This window comes from Lithobates pipiens, unplaced genomic scaffold (assembly GCF_037356315.1).
Source record: "Lithobates pipiens isolate NorthernLeopardFrog02 unplaced genomic scaffold, aLitPip1_a1.2 Scaffold_19, whole genome shotgun sequence".
In the NCBI taxonomy this organism is placed as follows: domain Eukaryota; kingdom Metazoa; phylum Chordata; class Amphibia; order Anura; family Ranidae; genus Lithobates; species Lithobates pipiens.
Genome location: NW_027507764.1, coordinates 74,527,513 through 74,554,285, shown reverse-complemented (window position 1 = coordinate 74,554,285; position 26,773 = coordinate 74,527,513). Strand labels below are relative to the sequence as shown.

Below are 26,773 nucleotides of genomic sequence, written 5' to 3'. Positions count from 1 at the left end.
CGACAGACACCAAGACTAAGGAGAGCAAACCTTCCTCTAGCTATATAATGGAGGTCTGCTCCACTTATCTAGTCGCCACTTGACCTGGGGAAATCTTGATGGAATTTTTTTCCCTTTTTATGGCCTTCCGCTCATGTCAAGTACAAGTAGTTTAAGATAGGGATTGGCCCCACCTCTTCAACAATTTTTATGTTTTTTGAGGTCCCAGGGGCCCCAAGTACAGTCATGATACGATATAGGCTGTTTATTACTGTTTTACTATGGTTTTAGATTCCTAAGCATACTTATTACTTAGGGGCTGTTTACCTATAGGAGATGCACCTTCGCACTCCAAGTCTCCCATGCACTACTCTAGTCTCTCAAGAATGGGCGTGCAAGACTGTTATACATTGTTCTGAATTAGTTACTGAATCCTGTTTAGATTCTATCTTCTTTTATTTCATGTGATCACTCTATGATTGCTGTACATGATACATGATGTATTTGTTAAAACTCAATAAAAACTATTGAAAGAGAAAAAGGAGGATTAAAGATCCCTAGGGGGACCTTATACAGAAACACTAATCAGTATTAGAAAATTCACAGCTTTATAAAGACAATGTTACAAACTATAAAAAACACACTACCACTAATGTGAAAAGTTAAAAAATGACAGCGTTGTCAGTGCTGGTAAAGGAGGCTGCTGGCCACACATCACATTCATAAATTTGGCTCTGAAGAAGCTCTCTCTCATTGGTGGGCAAAACGCGTCAGTTGACATCATCACTCTGATTGGAGAGCGGCAAAAGTATGCATTCACGCTTAGGAAATAACCGGACCGAAGGATACATGGGAAAACACAGATTGTAATGTCCGGGTGAGATGCCAGCATGTGCAGGACTGACTGGATGGGCTGCGGCAGTGTCATATGTGGACAGTGAGTACTTCTCTCTGCAGATTGCCTGTGCTGTCACACTGAACCTGTTTCTATACAGCACGGCTTACACCCATTGAACTTGCAGACACCTGACCCACAGATTCCCTATATCTACAAGACTGCACAGAACTTTGATCAGGGCTGGTGCAAGAATTTTTGACACCCTAGGCGAAATCTCATTTTGCCGCTCCCATTGGCTTCAACCGTCACTCCACCCCCTTTGCCCTGCCCATGTGATAGAAGGAGCCACTATACAGGAAGCATCGGCTCTGCTTCATCTAGCGCTGGCTCCAGTGCTGCGCTACGCCTCTAATTACACTACCAGTCGGACTGAGATAGTTATATGCTGCAGACTACAGAGCATGCAGACAAGGAGGGAAAACAGTGGCCAGGCTCCCCTAGGCAGCAGTGTGCCCTAGGCAGTTGCCTTGTTTGCCTAGTGGTAGCACCTCTAGGCAAAGTCCTGACTAGTCCTGACTTTGATTCCTTCTGCCTTCATGGGGAAAATCTTACTGATAGCTATACAAGCTCCTTAACCCAGGCCCCACTCACCACAGCTCACTGATACCTTCATTCAGCTTCAGGAATTCATCTGGGCTTCCATCCACTAACACCCACATTCAATCACAGATGATCTTCTGTCAGACTGTGTAAAGATCTACTCCACTTGTACTGTGCTTTACTGTTTGATAGGGGCTGAGCTTATACAATTGGAATACTGTGATCTGTCTATCTCGCCCTGCGAGTTTTGACTATATTTACTTTTTTCTCCTTAGGTCCTATTGGTGTGTGTGTTTGATTGAATTTTTGAATGTGATCCGCAGCCATCAGCCTTCTGTAACAACATTGACAACGTTGTAATTTTTTTTTTTTACTTTTTGCACTGGTGGTGGTGTGTTTTTTTATAGTTTGTAACATTGTCTCAATAAAGCTGTGAATTTTCTAATACCGATTAGTGTCTCTGTATAAGGTACCCTTGGGGATCTTTAATTCTCTCTATTCATATGCTGCTTTTTCCTTATGAGACCACACCTAGCCTTCACGGGAAGGTGTTATGGTATACACAGCTGGGGGAAATTTCAAGTATTTGGTCACCCTACTTTTTGACCTACTAAGATAAAGCGGTGGTGATTTTTATCTTATAATTTAAATCAGTGCTGCAGCTTGGTTTGCCGCCATGTCTCCATACAGCTAGTGGTGATGCTGCGACATTTGTCAGCTCCACCCCCTGCTGCTCCTTCTTCTCCATGCCCTCCTCTGCTAAATTGTCCTATGATCCACCAGTGCCACCTAAGCATTCAAGGAGCTATTCAGTAAGTCAGGCTAAAAGATGCCATGCAGCTGGTCTGGGTAGGGGACAGGAACCACACTGGAGCAGAGATTCTTTCAGCTCTGCAGGGACAGGCACAAGAGGTGGTCCACACCATGCCATCTGGAGCCAGGATTGGTGGCGTGCGATAATGTCACTAACCTCCTTTCCGCCCTTAGATAGGGAAAGTTGACACATGTGCCACGCCTGGCACATGTCCTCAATTTAGTGATGCAGAGTTTCATAAACAGGTACCCAGGGTTGCAAGATGTGCTAAAGCAGGCTAAAAGAGTTTGTAGCCATTTCAGGCAGTCATACACAGCCAGTGCTCGGATGGCTGAAATTCAGCGGGAATCCCACCTGCCCTTAAACCGCATTATTTGTGACATGCCTACCAGGTGTAACTCGAAATTGGCAATGCTGCAGTGGATGCACATGCAGTAGAGGGTCATCCACGAGTACCTGTATGAGTATGGGATGACAGGCTCAAGCCAGCCCTGCTTTTTTTCCCCTTGCCAATGGCTGCTGATAAAGGATTCATGCACTGTGCTGTCACCATTTGAGGAGGCAACAAGGATGGTGAGCCGTGACAATGCATGTATCAGTGACACAATCCCTGTTGTATTCCTGCTGGAACAGACTCTAGGTGGCATTATGGACAGGGCACTCTAGGCACAGCAGCAGGAGGAAGAGGAGGAGTTCCTTTCCTCTCAAGGCCTGCTTTATGCATACACCATCCTTGCGACACCACAGAACACACAAGAGGTGAAGGAGGTGAATTCTGGCACTTTTGGAGGCATTGAAGCAAAGGAAGACATACGTCAAACCTTACGAGATGGTTTTTCCTTGCCCAGAACCCTTCAGAGTAGTACGTGGCTGGGAGAAGGCAGTTCCAGATACTGTAATCCTCAGTGACCCCAAGGACTATACTTCTCATGCCTCTGCGTGGAAACTTGTGGTGCACGGGCTTCCTAGTTCTTCAAAGCCTGAAAAAGGACCTGAGAATTTGTAGCATTAAGGAGAAGGATCAGTAATGGTTGGCAACCCTCCTTGACCACCGCTACAAGGGGAAAGTCTCGGAACTCATCCCATCCTCTCAGAGGATAAAATATCTTGAGTATACCTTAAAGAGGAGTTTATGTAATGCTGTTATGAAGATCCTGCCAGTAACAGGCGCCCCAGGTTCTCGTGGGTGCCATTGCGCATGCAGGCGCGCACCTCTGTTGGTGCCAGGCGAACTATTTAAACCTGCCTGTCGTATACAGTCCTCACTGTTTGCTCTACAGCGTTTGTGTGCCTTAAGTCTGACTTGTGTCTAATACCTGTGAAAGACCCGGCTTACCTGTGACCATCCAATCCAGTTATCTGCCTGCACCTGATCTCGGCCTGTTTGTGACTACTCTTCTGCCTACTCCTCTGTACCCTTGCTGCCCGCCTGATATCCAACCTGGCCTATCTGACTATCCATGTGTCGGTCCTATCTGTTCCTGGTTCCGATCCAGTCTGCTAACCTGATCCAGTCTGCTAAGCTGATCCTGAACCAGTCTGCTAACCTGATCCAGTCTGCTAAGCACTATCCAGTACCCGTACCACTCCTTACTACTGTGCCTTCTGTTACCCTACCAGGGGGCTGTGAGTGGGAGGTATTCCTCTGCAATTTGGGCTCAAAACCATCAGGTACGTGACAAATGCCTTTTCAGACTGTTAGGTTACATTTTCATGGAAAAGCTAGTTTCCTAGCTTCTGTTGGTCTAAAGAGAAGCAGTAGAGAAGGGGACTGCCTCAGTGATGCATTGCAAAAAAAAAAATATGCCCAGGGCTGTCAGCTTTCACATCCCATCAGAAACGTTCGCATCATATGGTGGGAGATTATCTAGAGGCAAAAACAGACATGAAGAGCTTTCCAGTAAAGATCCACTGGGTTACTGGGTCATAAGAATAGATCACTGGCTAGAACTTGCCCAGTATGCAATTGAGCATGTCTGCCCACAGACTCCATTGACCGGCTAACATTTATCAAAATGAATTAGTCACAAATAAGCAGCAGCTATCAAGCCCCTGATGCCGATGTCGCTGATTAGAGGTTTTCTGAATCTGTAATCTCTGAAAGTGAAAGGCTGTCTATGCTGTCTAATTTTTTGGGTGTTGATTTTATCTGGAAGAAATTTTTGGTGTAGGTTTCATGGGCACAATTAACACCCAAGGACTAATTTTTCCGCACCTGTTCGACAGGTGCATATCATTTCAATTTTTTACAGCAAGACCAGTTCTTGCTTTCATTAAGAGTACCTCTAAAGGGATACAATGTGAAGGCACCCCCAACACCCAAAGATCAATTTTTTTCTGCCACTGTTGGACCGGGCATATAATTACAATTTTTGACAGCAAAGCCAATTCTTGCTTTAATTAAGAGTACCTCTATAGGGATATAGTGTGAAGGCACCACCAGCACCCAAAGCCCAATTTTTCTGCACCTGTTACTTCTATCCAAAGTCTGCAAAAGAGACATCAGAATGTATCCAAAAAAATCTCTAATCTTGTTCTAAGTGCACTAAATTATGGCCTCATCATACTGACTGGTTCCCCAAGCCGTTGTTTATAAAATAAAGAAAGCTTGCAGGGTGGGGGAGCCAATGTGTTAAACAAAAAAATGTCCCAATAATCCTAATCCTTGGGACTGTTTTTTGTGTAACACATGATTTTATTTTTATTTTCTTGATTAAGAAGGATCATTTAATTTATAATATTACAGTTCACTAAATATGCACTTTATTTGAATTCACGATGATGAATCAATGATAAAGATTGTTTTTGCTATGTGGTAAGATAAATATACTATTTAGGGTCTGTGCAGTTACACCTTTTTCTGTATCTGTAAATCACTGCTCATTTATCCGGTTCCGGACCGGCGCACGCCGATGTATGTCGGCAGAATGGCACGGGCAGGCATATTGGCGTACAGGTACGTCCAATCTTTAATGCCGCCCTGCCATCGCGAGCACGCCGCCGGCAGCACGCTCGCGTGCCGGCCGGGACACCCGCGATAATCTCACGGGGCGGCTGAACGGAGAAATGCCATTGTAAACAACATTTCCCCGTTCTGCGTAGCAACTGGTGACGCTGATCTCTGCTCCATCTGATTGGAGCAGAGATCAGTGTTCACTAATTGAAAGCCCAGCCCCCCACAGTTAGTAACATACCCCTAGGAACACTTAACCCCTACACTGCCACCCACTGGTTAACCCCTTCACTGCCAGTGTAATTTACACAGGAATCACTGCATTTATATAGCAGTGATTGCTGTATAAATGACAATGGTCCCAAAAATGTGTCAAAAATGTCCGATGTGTCCGCCATAATATCGCAGTCACAATAATAATCACTGATCGCCGCCATTACAAGTAAAAAAAAAATTATTAATAAAAATGCCATAAAACTATCCCCTATTTTGTAAACGCTATAACTTTTGCACAAACCAATCAATAATCGCTTATTGCGATTTTTTTACCAAAAATATGTAGAAGCATACGTATCGGCCTAAACTGGGGGAAAAATGTTTTTTTTTATATATATATTTTTGGGGGATATTTATTATAAAAAAAGTAAAAAATAATGTGTTTTTTTCAAAATTGTCACTCTATTTTTGTTTATAGCGCAAAAAATAAAAACCGCAAGGGTGATCAAATACCACCAAAAGAAAGCTCTATTTGAGGGAAAAAAAGGACGCCAATTTTGTTTGGGAGCCACGTCGCATGACCGCGCAATTGTCAGTTAAAGCGACACAGTGCCGAATCGCAAAAAGTGGTCTGGTCTTTGGCCAGCAAAATGGCCCGGGGCTGAAGTGGTTCAAAATAATATAAATTTTTTTACAAACTTTTTTTTTTCATTGATACATTTCCCCAGGGCAGTACCCAGACCCCCATACTCTTTTTATGCCCAATAACTTGCATCTAAACCCTCAAAATAGACAGTTTTGATTTTTCTAGTTCGGATCCCATAGACTTCAATGGGGTTTGTCATTCCGTTCCGAACTTTTGCGATGATCGAGAACTGAACAGAGGGTCGTTTGGCCCATCTCTATTTATTACCTTTTGTACCACTGTATAAATTATGTGTAATAACAATTAAACATAGTAATAATAAAGTTACATAAATTAGATAAGCAAATCCAATTTATATTTATTTATTTTTTTTGCCAGATTTACAATTTACCTGGAAAATATAACATACAAAATGTTTGTGGATATGTAAAACATTATGCAATGTGGGGTATTGGAATGTGGCCCATTTTTGGGTGGGGGTTTGGTGGATGAGAAGCTGTTATTTATTGAAATGTATATTACAGGTTTGTCTCTGTCCCTACATTCAGGATCAGGAAATAGCAGGTACAGCCATGAATCTAAAAATAAAAAAATAAGAATTATAATAATAAAAAAATAACAGCGGGTCCTCGGGCTAAGGGGGCTGGTGTTATAGTTTAATTTTATGTTCATAAATTGCTAACAGCAGCAGACAAAGCCATCCAATCAGCAAGCCGAGATTCTGCAGGAAGAACATTAGCCAGGGCCGTTGTGTCTGTATATGAGTCATTTCAGGCAACTATAAAAAGAGACAGATATGAATCACACATTAGTGCAGAAATATAGATATGTTACTTCGGCATAAGCATACCTAAATGCCAACGGCATAAAAATCAAGCATTAAGAGATCATTCACACTAGGGGGGGTCTAAAACCCTATGGCTGAGCTGCACATTTACTGTCCGCCATAACCCTTTAGCTACAGAGGCAGTAGCTGGTGGTTGGACATGCTCGCATGCCACGGCCTCACTGCTTTGCCTTGGCAGTAGTGATACCCTCTGTTGCCCAGCACCTGCTATATACAACCCATTCAAGTGAATTGGAACATTCTGCAAGCATCCTGCAACTGCGTGAAATGCACACAGTTGTGGCACACTATTGGGGGGTTCAAGGGGTTAAAGTGGATGTAGACCCTTACCCAGTGAAGTGACTATCCTTAGGTGATACACAGAGATGAAACAAATCCTCCTATATAAGTTGTACATGTTTATCTGTAGTCTTCTCTACACCTATTCAAAGTCCAGTATTTATACAGCTTGTCTGAGCTTTCAGAAAGCAGGGGGAAGAGAGCTGAAATTATACGCCGCAGAGCTTGGAGTGGGGAGAGCTCTGAGAGCTGATTGGAGGGAAGGGACACACCTCTCCACACAGTAACAAAGCTAAGGCTGTCAGACACAGGCTGTGCGGTGGAGATCCCACCCCGTCACCATTTTTCTTTCTGTGTCAGGGAAACTTGTCAGAAGTGACTCAAGCAGATAGCAAAGGAATGAAGCAACAGACAGAAATTACACTTTTTTTTAATGAGGGACAGGGATTTAATTTCAATATAGGGATAGTCCCTCCAAATTAGGGACAATTGGGAGGTATGCACCACGGACATATCTTGCTGGTTGCTGCACCTAGAGTATGCTGTCCAGTTCTGAGCACCAGTCCTCAGGAAGGATGTACTGGAAATGGAGCGAGAAGGGAGTTTAACAAGACTCGTGTCCACTCACTAAAATTAGAAGAAAGGAGATTTAACCTTAAACTACGTAGAGGGTTCTTTACTGTAAGTGCGGCAAGGATGTGGAATTCCCTTCCACAGGCGGTGGTCTCAGCAGGGGGCATCGATAGTTTCAAGAAACTATTAGATAAGCACCTGAAAGACCACAACATACAGGGATATACAATATAATACTGACATATAATCACACACATAGGTTGGACTTGATGGACTTGTGTCTTTTTTCAACCTCCCCTACTATGTAACTATATGTACCGATGATGTCGGCACATGCAAATACAGGGATATCTCCTAAACCATGCAGGTGCAACTACAGGTAAGCCTAATTATAGGCTTGTCTATAGTTTAAAGTGGTTGTAAATGGTTTACAACCACTTTAAAGACCGAGACTCTTTTTTGTTGTTTATTTACAAGTTAAAATCCTTTTTTTGCTAGAAAATTACTTAGAACCCCCAAACATTATATATATTTTTTTCAGAAACCCTAGAGAATAAAATGGTGGTTGTTGCAATACTTTGTCACACCGTATTTGTGCAACGGTCTTACAAATGCAATTTCTTTTTGAAAAAATACACTTTTTTGGGATTAAATAATAAGACAATCCCAATTCTTTTCATATTGTGAAAGATAAAATTACGCCGAGTAAATTGATACCCAATATGTCATGCTTCAAAAATGAGCTCGCTCATGGAATGGTGACAAATTTTACCCTTAAAGCTCTCCATAGGCGACGTATAAAAAATGTCCACAGGTTACATGTTTAAAGTTACAAAGGAGGTCCAGTTCTAGAATTATTGGTCTCGCTCTAACAATCACGGCGATACCTCACATGTGTGGTTTGAACACCATTTTAATACGCGGGTGTGACTTACGTATGCGTTCACTTCTGCGCGCAAACTTGGCGGGGCGGGGCACTTTAAATTTTTTAACATTTTTTTCAATTTATTTTACTTTTTATTTTTTATTTTGATACTGTTCTTTAAAAAAAAATGTTTAGGTCACTTTTATTCCTATTACAAGAAATGTAAACATCCCTTGTAATAGAAAGCAAAGCATGACAGGGCCTCGTAAATGTGAGATCTGGGGGTCAAAAAGACCTCAGATCTCATATTTACACAAAAATGCAATAATAATAATGAAAAAAGAATAATAATAAAAAAGATTTCCCCTTTAAGACCATTGGGTGAAAGTAACATTTGGAGCCGAGCGGGGGCCATCTTTCCCACACTCAGCTCCATGCCTGTCAGGGGGAAGGATGCGATAGTTTCCGCCGCTACCGATAGCTCCAGTAAACGGAGATGACCAGAACACGGCAGGAGGGGGGGGGGGCTCTCCCGTCCCTGATCTCGCTGCCACTTTTATCTGAAAGCCAGCCGCTTGCCATTGTTGAAAATACTATCTGCTGCCATAACAATGGTATTTAACGTCAAAGTACCGACGTACAATGACAGTGATTTGCGCTAAGTGGTTGTAAACCTCAGACATAAAATATGAACAAAGCATATCCTTCTATAGTGTGTAGTTGTCTCAATCCAGAGCACTAAGTGTAATTTATGTCTGTTGCCTCCTTCCTCTGCTATCAGCATGAGCCATGTCTGACAAGTTTTCTGACACTAAGAGAAACATGGTGACAACAGAGGGAGCTCCAGCACATAGCCTGTGATTGACAGCCTCTGCTCTGTTCCTGTGTGTTGTGGGGTAGGGGTGTGTGGGGGGGGGGGGTGTCCCTTCCCTCCAATCAGCTCTGAGAGCTCTCCCCACTAAGCTCTGCAGAGCTTAACCTCAAGCTCTGTTTTCTCAAAGCTCAGACAAGCTTTACACATTCTGCATTTTGAATGACTGTAGAGAAGAGACAGCAGCAGATAAACAGGTACAACTTATGTGTGAGGATTTGTTTCATCTCTCTTTTCCCACAGTGAAACCCATTCTGTAAGTGGAGGAGGGTATCCTGTCATTCATCCGCCTCTCCTCCATTCACAGAACATGAGAGAAGAGACAGCTGCAGATTACGCTTATGTGTGAGGATTTGTTTCATCTCTGTGTATCACCTGAGGTTGTAAGGTTTTACAACCACTAACCAAAAACCCTTGTATTTTTTCCACACAATGCAACACATTCTGTAAGTGGAGGAGGGGATCCTGTCATTCATCCACCTCTCCTCCATTTACAGAACATGCTGCATTGTGTGACAACTATACAAGGAGTTTTCTCCTTGCAGAAGTGTTGTTTTGTTCTATAGGAGTACTATTGAGATTTTGTTTTGTTTGTTTTTTAAAAATTTTTATGATTTTCTTGGATTAGTTGAGGATTTGGTGGCAAAAGTAGTTGTGGCTTCCCAGAAATTCTTGGACCTTCACTCACCATTTCTACTAGGGACAAATAGAGGAACATTCCCGCAGTGACTGCAAAGATCCAGATCTGCACATCGGGATTGGAGGACACAGAAAGGCCGATGTAGAGACCAGCAAAGGCTGTTAAAGCGCTGATGAAGTTCATTAGAAAGGCGATCTTGGCTGTAAGTCCCGTGTTCAGTAATACCGCAAAATCACCTGTAAGATAAAATGAGGGAATGCAGAACAACTTAATCACTTGCCTACCGGGCACTTTCACTGTTTCCTGCCCAGGCCAATTTTCAGCTTTCAGCGCTGTCACACTTTAGCCTCATACACACGATAGGACTTTGTACAAACTTTCCCTTGGATTTTTGTACAAAGGGCGTCAGCCCTGAACTTGTATTGCATACACACGGCAGGACTTTTTCAGCCAACTTTCACCAAATCATGTGGTTTTTCTGCTCTTTACCGCCACCTTTGGTCAACTTCTATATTGTTGTCTGATCTTTTGCATTGGTTCTGAGCATGCCTGTTTGTACTTTGTACAAAAGTCCTATGGTTTTCTGTACACACGATCAGACTTTGCTCCATCGGACTTTTGTTGCCAGAAAGTTTGTCCGTTCGCACAGCCAACAAAAGTCCGATGAAAACCAAAAAAGTTTGTCCGATGGAGCGTACACACGGTCGGATGTTGCTCCAAAACAGCTAATTTGCATGTTTGTTGTCAAAAAGTCTGATCGTGTGTATGGGCCTTAAGAATGACAATTGCGCGGTCATACAACACTGTACCCACATGAAATTTGTATCAATTGTTTCACACAAATAGAGCTCTTAAGGCCCATACACACGATCAGACTTTTTGACAACAAACATGCAAATTAGCTGTTTTGGAGCAACATCCTACCGTGTGTACGCTCCATCGGACAAACTTTTGGTTTTCATCGGACTTTTGTTGGCTGTGCGAACGGACAAACTTTCTGGGAACAAAAGTCTGATGGAGCAAAGTCTGATCGTGTGTACAGAAAACCATAGGACTTTTGTACAAAGTACAAACAGGCATGCTCAGAACCAATGCAAAAGATCAGACAACAATACAGAAGTTGACCAAAGGTGGCGGTAAAGAGCAGAAAAACCACGTGATTTGGTGAAAGTTGGCTGAAAAAGTCCTGCTGTGTGTATGCAATACAAGTTCAGGGCCGACGCCCTTTGTACAAAAATCCAAGGGAAAGTTTGTACAAAGTCCTATCGTGTGTATGAGGCTTTATGGTGGTATTTATTCACCACTGTTTTTTTTTTTTTTGCTAAATAAATGTAACCACTTGTTTAAAACATTTTTTTTGCTAAAAAATTACTTAGAACCCCCAAACATTATATATATTTTTTTCTAACACCCTAGAGAATAAAATGGCGGTCATTGCAATACTTTTTTTCACACCGTATTTGCACAGCGATCTTACAAGCGCACTTTTTTTGGAAAAAATTAACTTTTTTGAATAAAAAAATAAGAAAACAGAAAAATTTGCCCAATTATTTTTTATATTGTGAAAGATAATGTTACGCTGAGTAAATTGATACCCAACGTCTCATGCTTCAAAATTGCACCCGCTCGTGGAATGGCGTCAAACTTTTACCGTCAAAAATCTCCATAAGCAACATTAAAAAAATTCTACAGGTTGCATGTTTTGCGTTACAGAGGAGGTTTAGGGCTAGAATTATCGCTCTATTTACACTTAAAAAAATTAAATAAAAAAATTTATGGATCACTTTTATTCCTATTTAAAGGAATGTAAACATCCCTTGTAATAGAAAAAAGTGTGACTGGTCCTTTTAAATATGAGATCTGGGGTCAGGTGTCCCAATACTTTTGGTAATATAGCGTATCTTTGGATTTAAAGGGATTGTAATCCCTTGTGTTTTTTCACCTAATGCATCCTATGCATTAACCCCTTGCTGACCGGCTCACACTGATATACTTCAGCAGAATGGCACGTGCAGGCATATTAGTGTACCTGTACGTCGCCTTTAAGACGTGGCATTGTGGGCGCGCGTGCCCACCGCAAGCTCCGTGAGTGTGATCGTGGGTCCCGTGGACTCAATGTCCGCGGGGATACCCGTAATCCTTTCACGGAGAGGAAGGACGGGGAAATGCCGATGTAAACAAGCATTTCCCCATTCTTCCTAATAGCGGCGTTTTACCGCCCACGCTATGGGCGGTGTGGTGTGAAAGGGGTCTTAGTGAGGCCCAGGACCATTTTATTGTGCTTTAACACCAAATAGTGATTACTCTGCAAGTATGATAAATTCAGGAATTATATATAATCAATTGATTGGTGAGTATTATCAGGTTTGGATAGTCCATCTAACCAGTAGGAGATTAGCAGAACGAAGTATAAAGCTGGAATGGGGCTTTGGAGAACCTGCCCCCCCCCCCCCCCCCCCGAGATAGCCAAGCAGAGTTCAAGGAGACCCAATTCATAGGAGAATGACAAAAAGGGTGCTTGGCATACGCACTACTCAATTATATAATTTTTTACATATTTATTAATGTATAGCCTCTAAAATAATTAAATGTATTTAAAACACTGCTATAAGAATTACAAGAAACCTATCTTTATAATAAATGGCCATAATTCTCCTCATGCCAGAACTCAGAGTGTGCCGACAATCAACTGAAAATTGGGAATTAGTATTTAACTCCGAGACAGTAAAGGCATCTGCTGGTCTCATGTGGCTGCTGATGCTTGTTGGTAGCTATGGAATTTTAATGGGTCCATCAACCCAAAAGTGGTTTTTAAAGTGATGCACGCACTTTCCATGCTGGGGAGATAAGTGCTGGTGTTTACTGGAAAAGAGTTCATAATGCAGAGAGACTTACCCCAAGGACACATCACCTTTACCCTCTATGTAGCACTTACCTTCACTGTAATCCTAACTCTAAGCCCTTGTACACACGGTCGGACATTCCAACAACAAAATCCGTCTGATTTTTTCAGACGGATTTTGTCCGAAACTGGTGTTGCATACACACGGTCGGACAAAGTTGTCGGAAAATCTGATCGTTCGTAACGTGATGACGTTATTTAGTTACGACGGGACTATGCTCAGGCTAGTAGCCAATAGCTTTGGTCTAGGAATTTGATCTGAGCATGCGTGGCACTTTGTCCAATCAGAATGCTCTACAAACGATCGGATAAAGTCCGATCGGATCATGTTGTTGGAAAATTTTTATATCCAGCTCTCAAACATTCCGACGGAAAAAGTCAGATGAAGGCCACACACGGTCGGATTATCCGACAACACGGTCCGATCGGACATTTTCCGTCAGCTATAAGAAGGCGCGGTGGCCCGGCAGAAGAACCGAAGAGGGGGACAAGACCCCCGAAGTCGGGAGAAGAGGCCGGCGGCGAGGAAGAAAGCCGGACTCCTCCGCTAGCAAAAGAGCTACAAGAAGATAGCGGAGGAGTCCGGCGAGAAGACCCCCGAAGACGGAAGACCCCCGGAGCTGTGCAATAAAATATTTTAACCCTGTGTTGTGTTTTTTTTGGTACTTTTATTTTACAGGTGAATGGGTAGGGGTACATTGTACCCCATACTCATTCACATAGGGTGGGGGGCCGGTATCCGGGGGCCCCCTTATTAAAGGGGGCTCCCGGATTCCGATAAGCCCCCCACCCGCAGACCCCCACAACCAACGGCCAGGGTTGTCGGGAAGAGGCCCTTGTCCTCATCAACATGGGGACAAGGTGCTTTGGGGTGGGGGGGCCGCGCGGCCCCCCCCTTCCCCAAGGCACCCCCCATGTTGAGGGCACGCGGCCTGGTACGGCTCAGGAGGGGGGCGCTCGCTCGCCCCCCTTTCCTGGCCGGCCGGGTAGCGTGCTCGGACAAGGGTCTGTTGTGGACTTGGGGGGACCCCCACGCCGATTTTTTTCGGCGTTGGGGTTCCCCTTTAAGTCCATACCAGGCGGCGGGGCCAGCGACGTCTCCTTCGCGGGCTCCGCCTACCTGGATACCCGCTCGAAATGAGTGGACTTTTCTCCGGGCGGGAAAAGTCCGCTCATTTCAAAAGTACAGCGGACTGGCACACACACGGGCGGACTGTCCGCTGAAATGCGAGTCCGACGGACAGTATTTCCAACATTCCGAAATACTTAGTCCGCCAGACTGCACGCTGAAAAAGTCCGCTGAAGCCCACACACGAGCGGACTGTCCGCTGAAATGTGTTTCGGCGGACTAAGTAGGCCAGACAGTCCGCCCGTGTGTACGCAGCTTTACTCTTCGTTTGCATGCCCCATTCTCCTGTAATCCTCTGTGCCGAAAATAATCCTCCTTGTACTCAGCAGTATTTGCTCTGGAATTGCCTGCATGGTGGTTTAGCAATAGTGGCTCACCTATAAATATATATTTTTTAATAATATATTTACTAAATAACAAAGATTAGCAGAGTTTTGATTCTGGAGGGGTGAAGAAAATAAGTCATAGTGGTACAACTTAGACATTACAGACCGGTCATACATACCCATTTCATGGGGGATCTCATGACAAAGAATGGCGATGGTTGTGGCTACACCAGTCTCAGTGGAAGAGGAAAAGGCCGAACCAATCACCATCCCATCTGCAAAGTTATGTAAACTGTCTCCCACCAAGATCATAATTGCTAATAGTGTGATTCCTTTATCTAGGAGGAAAAAACAAAACAATATACATATATATATATATACTGTATATACACACACCAATAGGTATAAGAACACAGTTATATAAAGCTGTATACAAACACCCAAAGAACTCATTTACAGGATAGTTCCCTTTAGGCTACTTTCCATTCGGCATTGACCGCTCTGCCTTCTTTTGGTGATTGTTGTGCACACTTTGGCACATTACATGACCACAGGACACAAACGTTGCTGGTTGTGTGCAACTGGAAGGTGAACTGGAGCCAGTGGCGTAACTAGAACCTTCAGGACCCCGATGCAAGAAACCATGAAGGGCCCCCCTGAACCCCAGCCAGGGCCCTTCCCTCCAAGTCCGGTGGTGGAACTCCAGGGCGTGGTCACAGGTATGACCTTTGTGAGCCCTGTAGTTCCACCACTGGCATCAGTAGTTTTTTTTTAATTATTTTTTATTTTTAGGTGCCCCATCTGGCTGGGGAGAACAGACATCAGACTGAGCGGCAATGCATGGAGCAGGAGAGGGGTACTCTGAGGAGCTGGCCAAGGACACAGGTCATGCGGGGAATGCACAACTAAAGAGCAGCCAGTGCGATAGTCAAGTATGGAGCTCTGCTAGTCACCCTCCACCTTCAGCCACCCGTGTGCATGGTGCACTGGTACCCCTAGCTGCTTATGCTGCTGCCAACCATATGTAGAGGGGGCTGCATGGGCCCCCTGCAGCACAAGGCCCGGTTGCGGTCGCGACTGCTGCACCCCCTATAGTTACGCCCCTGACTGGAGCCACTTATCTAAGGGAGAAAGAAGGTATCTGATGCAGACTGCCAAGAACAAGGTGTGCCACATCCCAAAAGCAAATAGAAATGAAAAAAAAAACCTAAGGATGGGACTTTAACGGCACTACCACAACACGTATGTAACAAAAATAACTTGAAATAACTTTTTGAAGTTATTTTTGTTACATATATTTTGTGGTAGTGCCGTTAAAGTCCCATCCTTAGGGGTTTTCTTAATTTCTTATCTAAGGGAGAAGCAATAGGGACCTGGTCAGGTCCCTACGCGTTTCACCACCAGGCAGTGTGTCGTCTCATGTCTTTGGATACCTAACTTTAACTTTCAAACAATAATTTGTGAGTGGAAAGTTTTGTTTCTTCTTATCTACCTGTTCCCAACAATCTTCAAAATGTACACTGAGCTGTGTATGTGGGGGGAGTAGGGTGAATACACCGTCTTGCACATGGGTGGGAGTTATTTCAATCAGGATGGCTGAATGTACTGAACCTTGAAAAAGGCCAAAGATGCCAAGGGCTGTGACAGAGCTTGAGTGGAGATATAGGGACAGGGTAAGGTGCCTACACTCTAGATCAATGGTCCCTAAACTGCGGTCCATGGGCCGGATGTGGCCCTTTGTTTGCTCTTATGCAGTCCTTGGGGCACGATTCCCCTCCACTGTCAGCAACAGTGAGGCATGGTTCCTGCTACTGACTCCAACGAAAGGGCACTATTCGCCTCACTGACACTAACTATGGGGCACTATTACTCCCACTGAAACGAATGATGAGGCACTATTCCTCCCACTGGCACCAACTTTGGAGCACTATTCCTCCCACTGACGCCAGGACATTTGCTACTCCCACTGGCCACAGTCCAGCCCCCCTAAAGTATGAAGGACAGTAAACTGGTCCTTTATTTAGAAAGTTTGGAGACTCCTGCTTTAGATGAAGAAGAACACAGACACTTTTAGACAGCAGCTGGGGGGAGAAAAGTGTTAGATGGGCTAAATGATTTGTCTCAGCCCTCTAACTGCTACAGCGGCAGGACAGCTTAGTTCTGTTGAAAAACAGACCTACTGGCTAGGTGAAAATAAAAGAAAGAAAGACTAAAATAGAAAACTAGTGCAGCCATCACATCTACGAATTGGTAGGCTGCAATATAATACATGATTGCTTTTGGGTTTAATACTACTTAGGTGGATTTCCACTCTAAAAGCTCTGGAGGAGCAGGTAGGAGTTTTTTGAACTTGGGTGTTTCTTTGATTCCTTGAGAGTTCTATGAGATTATTGGCTACATGTTGTTGGATTTAGCCTACAAATATTTGACAGTGTTTGTTGCTGAGAATACAATGCATACTGAATTAGAGCATTGTACTTTAGGGGGCGGTATCGGTAAAGCGGCTCTTTACTGCTGTTATATCGGTGCTTTGGTGCCGCTATTCAGGCGGGAGCGCTGCCCATGCATTTCAATGGGCAGGGGTGGTGGAGGAGCGCTGTATACACCGCTTTCAAATCGCCCCAAAGATGCCGCTTGCAGGACTTTTTCTAGCACTCGGGCTTTCACACTGGGACTGCAGATGAGGCATCTTTCAGGCGCTTTACAGGCACTATTTTTAGTGCTAAAATGCCTGAAAAAGCCTCCAGTGTGAAAGAGGTCTTAAAGACAGTTGTAAGTATTCCAATGTGTTCCATTTTACCTGTAGCCAGGATTATTCAGTATATGGCAGTAGAAGCTGTTATATAGAGAAAAAGGAAAATAAAATGTGATTGGATACTTACGTTTCTCTCTCACTCTCAGACTTATAGGTGGAATTTCTGCTACAGGGCCCTCTGTAGGTTCACAGTCTTCAGGAATTCTCTATAAGAAAGTGCAACAAGGCAATATTATAAAACTCTACAGTATATTTTTGGTCCAAATTATGAAAATGTATAAAAAACTTTATAGACTGACCATAAAAAGGCCAATCTACATATATCCTCATAAAAGAATACTGTACTTACTATTACGTTGTGTGGGAAACCTGCATTCCGTGCGCATTTCCTACACCGCATTCAAAGCGCATTGCACCTGTGATCTGCAACAGGTATTAAATGAATGACACCCTAAAATGCAGGTCACAAATGCAGTGCGTTTGCCTGCACCCGATCATGTGATAATGGAAATCACACAGGAACGCACGTGTTCCTGAGTGAATCATAATGTGAACCAGTCCTAATAGTTTAGCCCAGATTCCGATAAGCCCCCACCTGCAGACCCCTACAACCACCACCCATGGTTGTAGGGAAGAGGACCTTGTCCCCATCAACATGTGGACAAGGTGCTTTGGGTTGGGTATCCATTTTTTTTTCTAAAAATTGGCGTCCCCCCCCCCCAAATCCATACCAGACCCACACAAGCAAACAACCTGGCAGGTCAGGAAAGGGGGGGGGGTGGGGCGCGAACCATAGCAGGCCGCCAAAGCACTTTATTCCCACAACCCTGGCCCGATGTTTGTGAAGGTCTGCGGGTGGGGGGCTTATCGGAACCCGGAAGCTCCCTTTAACAAGGGGACCCCCAGATCCCACCCCCTATGTGAATGGGTATGGGATACATTGTACCCCTACCCATTCACCAAAAAAAAAGTAAAAACCACAATAGACATTTGACAATGCCTTTATTAAAAAAGAAAAAAAAAAGAAGTGTCCCGCAATGTACATCCATCTTCAACCCACGCCGATTTATTCTTTGATTTTTCATCTATATTGCTGGAAGCCAGCAATACATTACAGCCATGAGCAAGTTTAAATGACACTGTTCTACGCATCACACAGATGTGCCACATGCAGACTAAGGGGACCCCCCAGGCATGATATTTAAAGGATTTCATTTTTATTGTTTCACTTTAAACATTATTAAAATCACTGCTCCTGAAAAAAATGGTTAGAAGTTTATTAGGGTTGACATACACTTTAAACCTATCATTGTGAGTCACAATAGCCACAATGGCTATACTGGAAGATTTAGAACTGTATAGTAAGTCCTCCTTTTTTTCTATAGTCTGTACTAAAGCAAATTGTAATAGGGCATTGCTTAAAGAGGAACTTCACTCGGGGCATGTGAAAATTAAAAGTACTACAAAATGCTGTAGCTACTGACCACTGGCAGAGCTTCAGGGGTCGCATTGGCAACCCTGCCCATGCGGCCTCCCTGTCACGTTAGGCTTTGCAGGGGGGGAATTAGAAGAACCAATCCTCTACTTGGCTGTCTATGCAGTAGCTAAAAGCCGATTCTCACCCCCTCACCTCCACTACCCTCTACTACTCTTCAGGATGGAGAGTGGGGAAGGGGCTGGTAACTATGCAATTTACTGGTCGCTTCCTTTTCTAAATGAACACAGTGTGTGATTGGTACCAATTACTCACGGTGTTCATTCACAACTGAAGCATAGTAAGCGGTGTTACTATGCTTCCATTTATGAATGAACAGGAAAGCTGTGCAGAGTTCTTCCTGTTCATTAATTTTGTGCAGCTGAGGCCGCTGAAAGGAACTGGGGAATGTGTTTCCTAAAACCTTTTCTTTTTTTTTTCAAATATAAAAGTTTTATTGATTTAGTGTACAGGTAAGGCAACACTCAAGTACAACAATAGCATAGAGCTGTCACAGTTACATTTATACTTTGTTATCACACTTGTGCAATCAATGCATCCACAGGGTGGTATATTGCAGATACGTTCAATAGTTTCATTGGGTGACGAACTGTTACAATACTCAATTCTGTGTTGCCTAGTCCCTGTAGTTATACATTTCTAACAACAAGCAGAGCCATGAAAGCAGAAAATGGTTCTATGAAATAGAGAAGAAAGAAAAGAAAGAAACAGAGGGAGGGGGAAGGGGAGGGGGAAGGGAAGGGGGGGGAGTTGGGTGAGTCAGGCTGGCGATGGGCTTCCAACAGTAGTATGTGTAAAGCCTCATACACACGATAGGACTTTGTACAAACTTTCCCTTGGATTTTTGTACAAAGGGCGTCGGCCCTGAACTTGTATTGCATACACACAGCAGGACTTTTTCAGCCAACTTTCACCAAATCATGTGGTTTTTCTGCTCTTTACCGCCACCTTTGGTCAACTTCTGTATTGTTGGCTGATCTTTTGCATTGGTTCTGAGCATGCCTGTTTGTACTTTGTACAAAAGTCCTATGGTTTTCTGTACACACAATCAGACTTTGCTCCATCAGACTTTTGTTGCCAGAAAGTTTGTCCATTCGCACAGCCAACAAAAGTCAGATGAAAACCAAAAAAGTTTGTCCGATGGAGCGTACACACAGTCGGATGTTGCTCCAAAACAGCTAATTTGCATGTTTGTTGTCAAAAAGTCTGATCGTGTGTATGGGCCTTAAGTGAACCTGTATCTTCCACTTATCTAAGAACAGTAGAGTAGAGAAACTCCTTCATCAGATAAAATTAACATATTCCACAATCTCCACAGTTTAGAGTGCTTTTCCTGTTTATTTTGTGATGGAATCTGTATTGGTAGGGTTTGGAATAAGTAGAGAAATTTCGGGAGTATACTAATTTTAATAAGGTTGAATCTACCGAACCAGGAATGCAATCCCTTATGCCAGCTATCCACGAGGACACGAGTCACGGTCAGTAGAGGTGGGAAATTAAGCTCATAGGTGTGGGACAGATCACTGGGAATATAGGTGCCTAGATATTTGAGAGCGCATTCTGTTAATTTGAATTTATAAGTTGATTTCAATGTTGCTAAAAGGGCAGGGGTTATTCCGATGCCCATCGCTGACGATTTTTCAAAGTTGATTTGAATGTGCCATAGGTTTCAAATTCCTTGAGGAGATTGAGAAGTGATACTATAAGGTTGGTTAATGAAATGCATATGCTGAGATCTTATATTGGGAGTCGCCTATAGTTATTCCTGATATATCCGGGTTCTGCCGAATTTTACAAAGGGAAGGTTCTAGAGATATGGTGAAGAGAAAAGGGGAAAGTGGGCACCCTTGGCGTGTTCCATTGGTGATGGGAAAGGGTTCCGATAAAATACAATTGGCCTTGACCTGGGCAGTAGGGGAGGAATAAATCTTATTAACCCATGTAAGCATATTATTTCCCAGGCCAATATGTTGGATTACCGAGGACATATAAGCCCAGTTAACTCTGTCAAATTCTTTTTCAGCATCCGTACTGAGAAATACACTAGGTGTATGGGTCAAAGAGGAGACATGGACCAGATTATGGACTTTGGTGTTGTCCCTAGCTTCCCTTGACGGTATAAAACCCATTTGGTCTAGGTGAACGAAATCCTGTAGGCGTTGTGCAAAGCTAGTGGCCAGGATCTTTGTATAAAATTTTTGATCGACATTAAGAAGGGAAATAGGTCTGTAACTACCACAAGAGGATGGGTCTTTCCCTTCCTTGGGTAGTACAGAAACGTGGGCCTTCAGAGGGTCTCTAGGGAAATTTGTGTCGGAGCTAAGTGTATTAAACACCTTTACCATATAGAGACCCAAATTTGGCAGTAAAGATTGGTAATATTGTAAAGTAAAGCCATTGGAGCCCGGGGCTTTTCCAGGCCTAATCCACCTACCGCACTCAGTAACTCCTCTACAGTAATGGGGGCTTCTAGTTCTTCTATAATGTCTGCGGAGAGTTGGGGCATCTGAGACTGAGCAATGTATTCAGCCATTGCCGTTAGAGAAGTCGCTCCCTTCGGGAGATTGTATAGGGCGAATAGTAATCGTACGGGATGTTACTATCTATCAGTGTAGCATGACAAATCCAGGGTAATCTCCGAGAGAAGGATATGGAAACTCCTTTTGATTTGGCAGCAATATTAGTGGCATGATAAGCAATAGGGTAGAATCTATTTTTAAGGCCAGGTGGCCTATCTGCTCTAAAGTGGGTCTCTTGAATGAATGCTATATCAGCTCTAGCTCTTTATAAGTCGTTAAGGAGCATACGCCGTTTTTCGGGTATATTTAGACCTTTCAAGTTCTGCGAAATTATCTTGATGGAGTCCATCGCTACCAGAGACAGGAATAGAAAACGAGGGGGGTGGGGGGGGAGGAAAAGTAAGAGAAAAATTTGTATAACATGTTATATGGTGGGCAGTAAGTCACTGCTCTCATGACTAACTATATCAGGGAAAAAGAGAATTTGCAATGAAGCACTCATGGGAGAGAGGGTGGATTAGTCCGAGAGGAGCTAACCCAGCCCCATCCAGCAACCCCAGCCTGAACAATAAGTAACGGTATGAAATTATAATAAAGGGAGGGGAAAATAGAAAACCCCCAAAAATACAAAACAAGCATACCCAACATTTTTATATGATATATGCATTAAAACTGGCATCCAAATCTGGAGGTCGTGTGGTATATGGTCTACTCGGCTTATCATCGCAGGGAGGGTGAACCCACAGAGTACATCCTAGATGGTGCCCATTTGTCCGCAGCTGGTCTACTGACCATAGGCTGGTCATGCATTCAATGCTGTACTGTTCACAAAATCTCCCCAGTTTTTTAGTGACATAATAATACATCCCCTTATTTGGGGAAGGATGAGGGAATCCTCTCAACTATTCAGGGAGCATCCTCATAGAGGTCCTTACCTGTCCATTCGGAGTGGCTCAGCATCTTCCCCCTCTCACCTCTCAGGCAATATACAGGGAAAGAGAGGAAGGACCAGAGGCCTTCCTAATTCCCGGAAGGGTTACAAATAGTCACTGTCATAGCGACCCTGAATATATCCCTTATCGCATAGCAGTGTTGACCGTAGATAGCAGTAGAGATCAAAGCACTAGAAGGAGTAACATGAACCAACACCCAAGCAGAGGTTTGGGCAAGAACTAGCCAGCTGGAGAATTATCTGGTCAGAGAACAAAAATTAAGGCCTCAAAACTTTCTAGTGATGTGTGACGTGCAGCTAAATTATGTCCTTACTGGATCTGACCACTCTCTGCTATAGATATATGTCCAGGGCAGTCATAACTACAGATATACAGTTTTAGAGGGGTCATAGCCCATACAGTGCTGAGTGGTCCAGTGCGGTACCCCCGCCCTAACATCATGAAAAACAGCAGGTTTGGAAGCATACCCCTAAAAATTAAGGTCCAAATACCTTATGGCCACCTTGCGATGGGATTTGGGCTGTTATCCTCCTGGAGGGGAAATGGGATCTACCGGACAGTGACACTGCAGAGCCATGTTGTCTGCTGGGCAATCCCCTGCCCATAGGAGTCAATGGGTGGTCCGCTCGGATCCACCTGAGAAACGGAGAGACGGATCCGAGTGGGCTTGTCTTGTGAAAGGGGCCTAACATAAGCTGCCTGCACACAGCCCCAGCCACAAAAATAAATCTGGTTCACACTGTACATAGCACAGCCCCAAGACCTCAAAAACTCTTTAGACACTTATGCCGTGTACACACAACCAGACTTTCCCGGCAGACGGACTTGGCCACACACAATCACACCAAAGTCCGACTGATTTGAAAGTGATGACGTACGACCAGACTAGAATAAGGAAGTTCATAGCCAGTAGCCAATAGCTGCCCTAGTGTTGGTTTTCGTCCATCGGACTAGCATACAGACGAGCGGATTTCTCGATAGGAACTGGGTCCGGTGGAGTTCCAGCGGAAAAATTTGAAATATGTTCTATTTCTAAAGTCCGTCAGATTTTTGGACAGCAAAGGTCCGATGGAGCCCACACATGATCGAATTGTCCGACGGATTAGTTCCATCAGACCTTTGCTGTCGAAAAGTCCGGTTGTGTGTACGTGGCATTAGAGTGGTTGAAGGGGCAGGTGGTAGTGAAGGGGGCCCAGATCAACTTTTGCACTGGGGCTCACAAGCTTTAAGCTTCACCTCTGCTGCTGATATTTAGGCCCCTTTCACACTGGAGGCGTTTTTCAGGCACTAAAGGGCTAAAAATAGTGCCTGCAAAAACATCTCCCCTGCCACCCCAATGTGAAAGCCCGAGTGCTTTCACACAGGGGCGCTACGCTGGCAGGACATTACAAAAAGTCCTGAAAGTAGCATCTTTGGGGGCGGTGGAGGAGCGGTGTATACACAACTCCTCCACATCTCCTGCCCATTGAAATGAATGGGCACCAATGCTGAAGCACCTGCAAAGCGCTTCGGCAGCAGCGGGCGCTATTAACGCTTTCTTCAGCCTCTAGTGGGGGTAAATGCACCCGCTAGCAGCCGAAAAGCGTCGCTAAAATGAGTGTAATGTCCTGCTAAAACTAGCGGCGATTTACCTCTAACACCCGGTGCGGCTCAGTGTGAAAGGGCTCCTAGGATGGACTGCAGTCCATGGAGTCCGCCGCTGTCTTCCCAACAGCCATTCAAAGGAAAGTGGATCTGGCTGGGCATCCTGAGGGCTCACAACTGACTTCACACTGAGCATACGTGGGACCTGAGCGGTGCAAGGAGACTGGTCCTGTAGCCTCTTAGCCCCCATACACACGGTCAGACATTCCGACCACAAAATCTGTCGGATTTTTTCCAACAGATTTTGTCCGAAACTGGTGTTGCATACACACGGTCGGACAAAGTTGTCGGAAAATCCGATCGTACGTAACGTGATGACGTTAGTTTGTTACGACGGGACTACGTTCAGGCTAGTAGCCAATAGCTTTGGTCTGCTAATTTGATCTGAGAATGTGTGGCACTTTGTCCGATCGTAATTCTCTACAAACGATCGGACAAAGTCCGATCAGATCATGTTGTCGGGAAAATTTTATATCCAGCTCTCAAACTTTGTTTTTCGGACATTCCGATGGAAAAAGTCAGATGGAGCCCACACACGTTCAGATTATCCGACAACACGGTACGATCGGACATTTTCTGTTGGAATGTCCAACTGTGTGTATGGGGGCTTAGAATGTGACCTTTTAGGGGGGGGGGGGGCTTGGGCGACATCATCCTTACCTAGGTGATTGAGTACACCCCCTCCCTTTCCCCCCAAAAAAGGTTCAGCAGTTTAGATAGAAACTGGGGGAAGAAAAACAATTAGAGCAACTTTCATTTTCAGGTGAAGGTAAAGTTTTACATCTCAAAATTGGACTGCCCCCTTAGAGGAATAAAGGTGGGAATTCAGATAAATGACCCCTATAATGAAGAAGAGGGAGGGTTATAGACCCTTCCAATAAACAATAACTCAAGGTGATGTGTAACATCTTTAATAGGGTTGCACCGGTACCATTTAATTATCGGCGAGTATGAGTACTGATACTTTCAGTCAAGTACTCGGCGATACCGATTTCCGATACTTTGCGGTGCGATTTGCCGCAAATCACACTGCAAAGAATCACATGTGTTTTCAACAGGATTGTGGCGCGATTCCTGTCCGCATTGCATGCGATTTTCCCCCACTGCTCCTGTGTGTGTGTATAGAAAGGGAAACGCGCCATCTAGTGGGCAGTTTAAAAAATGTTAGAACTCACAATACATATCCATGTACCCCATCTGTATAGGGCGGAAGTGATGTCAGCTTGGGGGCAGACCACCTCTACATTAAGGTGACCAGATTTTTTAAATTAAATCCGGGGACATACTTTTTTTTACTAGTAATGGCAGCAATCAGCGACTCATAGCGGGACTGTGATATTGTGGTGGACAAATCGGACACTAATGCCGCGTACACACGACTGATTTTCCTGTCGGAATAAACTCTGAAGGTTTTTCTGACAGAGTTCCGAAGGAGTTCCACTGAAACTGTCTCGCCTACACACGATCACACCAAAGTCTGACCGCCTAGAACGCGGTGACATACAACACATACGATGGGACTAGAAAAAGGAAGTTCAATAGCCAGTAGCCAATAGCTTCCGTCTCGTACTTGCTTCAGAGCATGCGTCGTTTTTGGTCCGTCGAAACAGCATAGAGACGAGTGGTTTTCCCAATAGGAATTGGTTCCGTCGGAAATATTTAGAAGAATTTTCGAAAATAAAAAAGTCAGATGAGGCACCCACACCATCGGAATATCCGATGAAAAGATTCACTAATACAGTGATCAGTGCTAAAAATATGTACTGTCACTGTACTAATGACACTGCCTGGGAAGGGGATAACATCTAGGGCAATCAATGAGTTAAATGTGTTTTCTCACTGTGGGGGAAGTGCTTTTACTAAGGGAAGACATAGATCCCTGTACCTGCTTTGCAGGAACACAGGATCAATGTCTTCCATACTGACAGAATGGAGAACTGCCTTGTTTACATAGGCAGACCACTAGGCGAGTCCGCCAGATCCGCTGATTGGCTCTGATACCCAGAAATGCAGGATTACGTATATAAGTGATCTTGTGCAGCGTGACCCCCTGTAGCAGCAAATTTGCTATCAGGCGATCGGCAACTGGTTAAGACCATCATCATTATGATAACTCACAGGCAGGGGGCGCTCTATCATGGCTCTGGATGGCTCTGTCACAGTGTGTCACATACCATGGCTGCTGGGTGCTGATTTTGTGAACTTCTGACCAATAAGTGCTGCTGCCTGTGAGTTCTGATACCATCCATTATGCCAGAGAGACACACAGAAATGTAGTCTATTCACAGACACCCTAAAGCACACCTGTGTTGAAGCCTTGAAGGCACTGGCAGCCCCCCGATTGGATCTGCTTCCCCTCTATTCCTGCTGCTGGATATCATCAGCTGAGCTCAGCTGCCTCTCTCTGCCCGTCACCACCTCCGGCCTCACAGCCTCTCAGGTCTCACTCTCTGGGCCCCGGCTACTACTGGGTGGGGAGAGGAGGAAAATGACTCTGCCGGGGAAGGCAAGGAGATAAGCAGGCAGACGGCTGGCTGGGATTTGAGCCAAGGCAGAAGAACATGTGAGCGGAGCTGAATGGACATGTGCCGGAAACTGAAGAAATGACCAGCACATCATCATCAGAAAGGAACACAGATAATGGAAAAAATACACCCCCTAGTACAGCTAGTAGGAACTAGTAGGAGCAGGGGTATGTAATTCAGATTTTTTTTTTATTCTGCACTGACTGTCTTTGAAAATTGCCCCAGCCCCTGTTGAAGTCAAATCCGGGGACAAAACCGGGGACAGAATTGGCCCGGGGACAGTGTCCTCAATCCGGGGACTGTCTCCTGAAACCGGGGACATCTGGTCACCCTACTCTACATCTCCTCTAGCCCTGTGAGCACCTCCAGCGGCCGTGATTTGATAGGTGTTCCAGGCGGACCGG

The 26,773-nt window shown here is 44.4% G+C and overlaps 1 protein-coding gene across 2 annotated transcripts in view; it reads right to left on the bottom strand.

The window, feature by feature from the left end:
- Positions 1-6,365: 6,365 nt before the first annotated feature.
- SLC39A12 (solute carrier family 39 member 12) overlaps positions 6,366-26,773 on the bottom strand; it is a 91,315-nt gene continuing 70,907 nt past the window's right edge. For both annotated transcript variants that reach the window (XM_077490912.1, XM_077490911.1), the window contains exons 9-12: positions 17,361-17,439; positions 14,658-14,816; positions 10,170-10,357; positions 6,366-6,824 (exon numbers count right to left, since the gene is read on the bottom strand). In XM_077490912.1, coding sequence (XP_077347038.1) covers positions 6,696-6,824; positions 10,170-10,357; positions 14,658-14,816; positions 17,361-17,439 — 555 coding nt within the window. In that variant the 3' untranslated portion in view covers positions 6,366-6,695. The remainder of the gene's footprint in view (positions 6,825-10,169; positions 10,358-14,657; positions 14,817-17,360; positions 17,440-26,773) is intronic.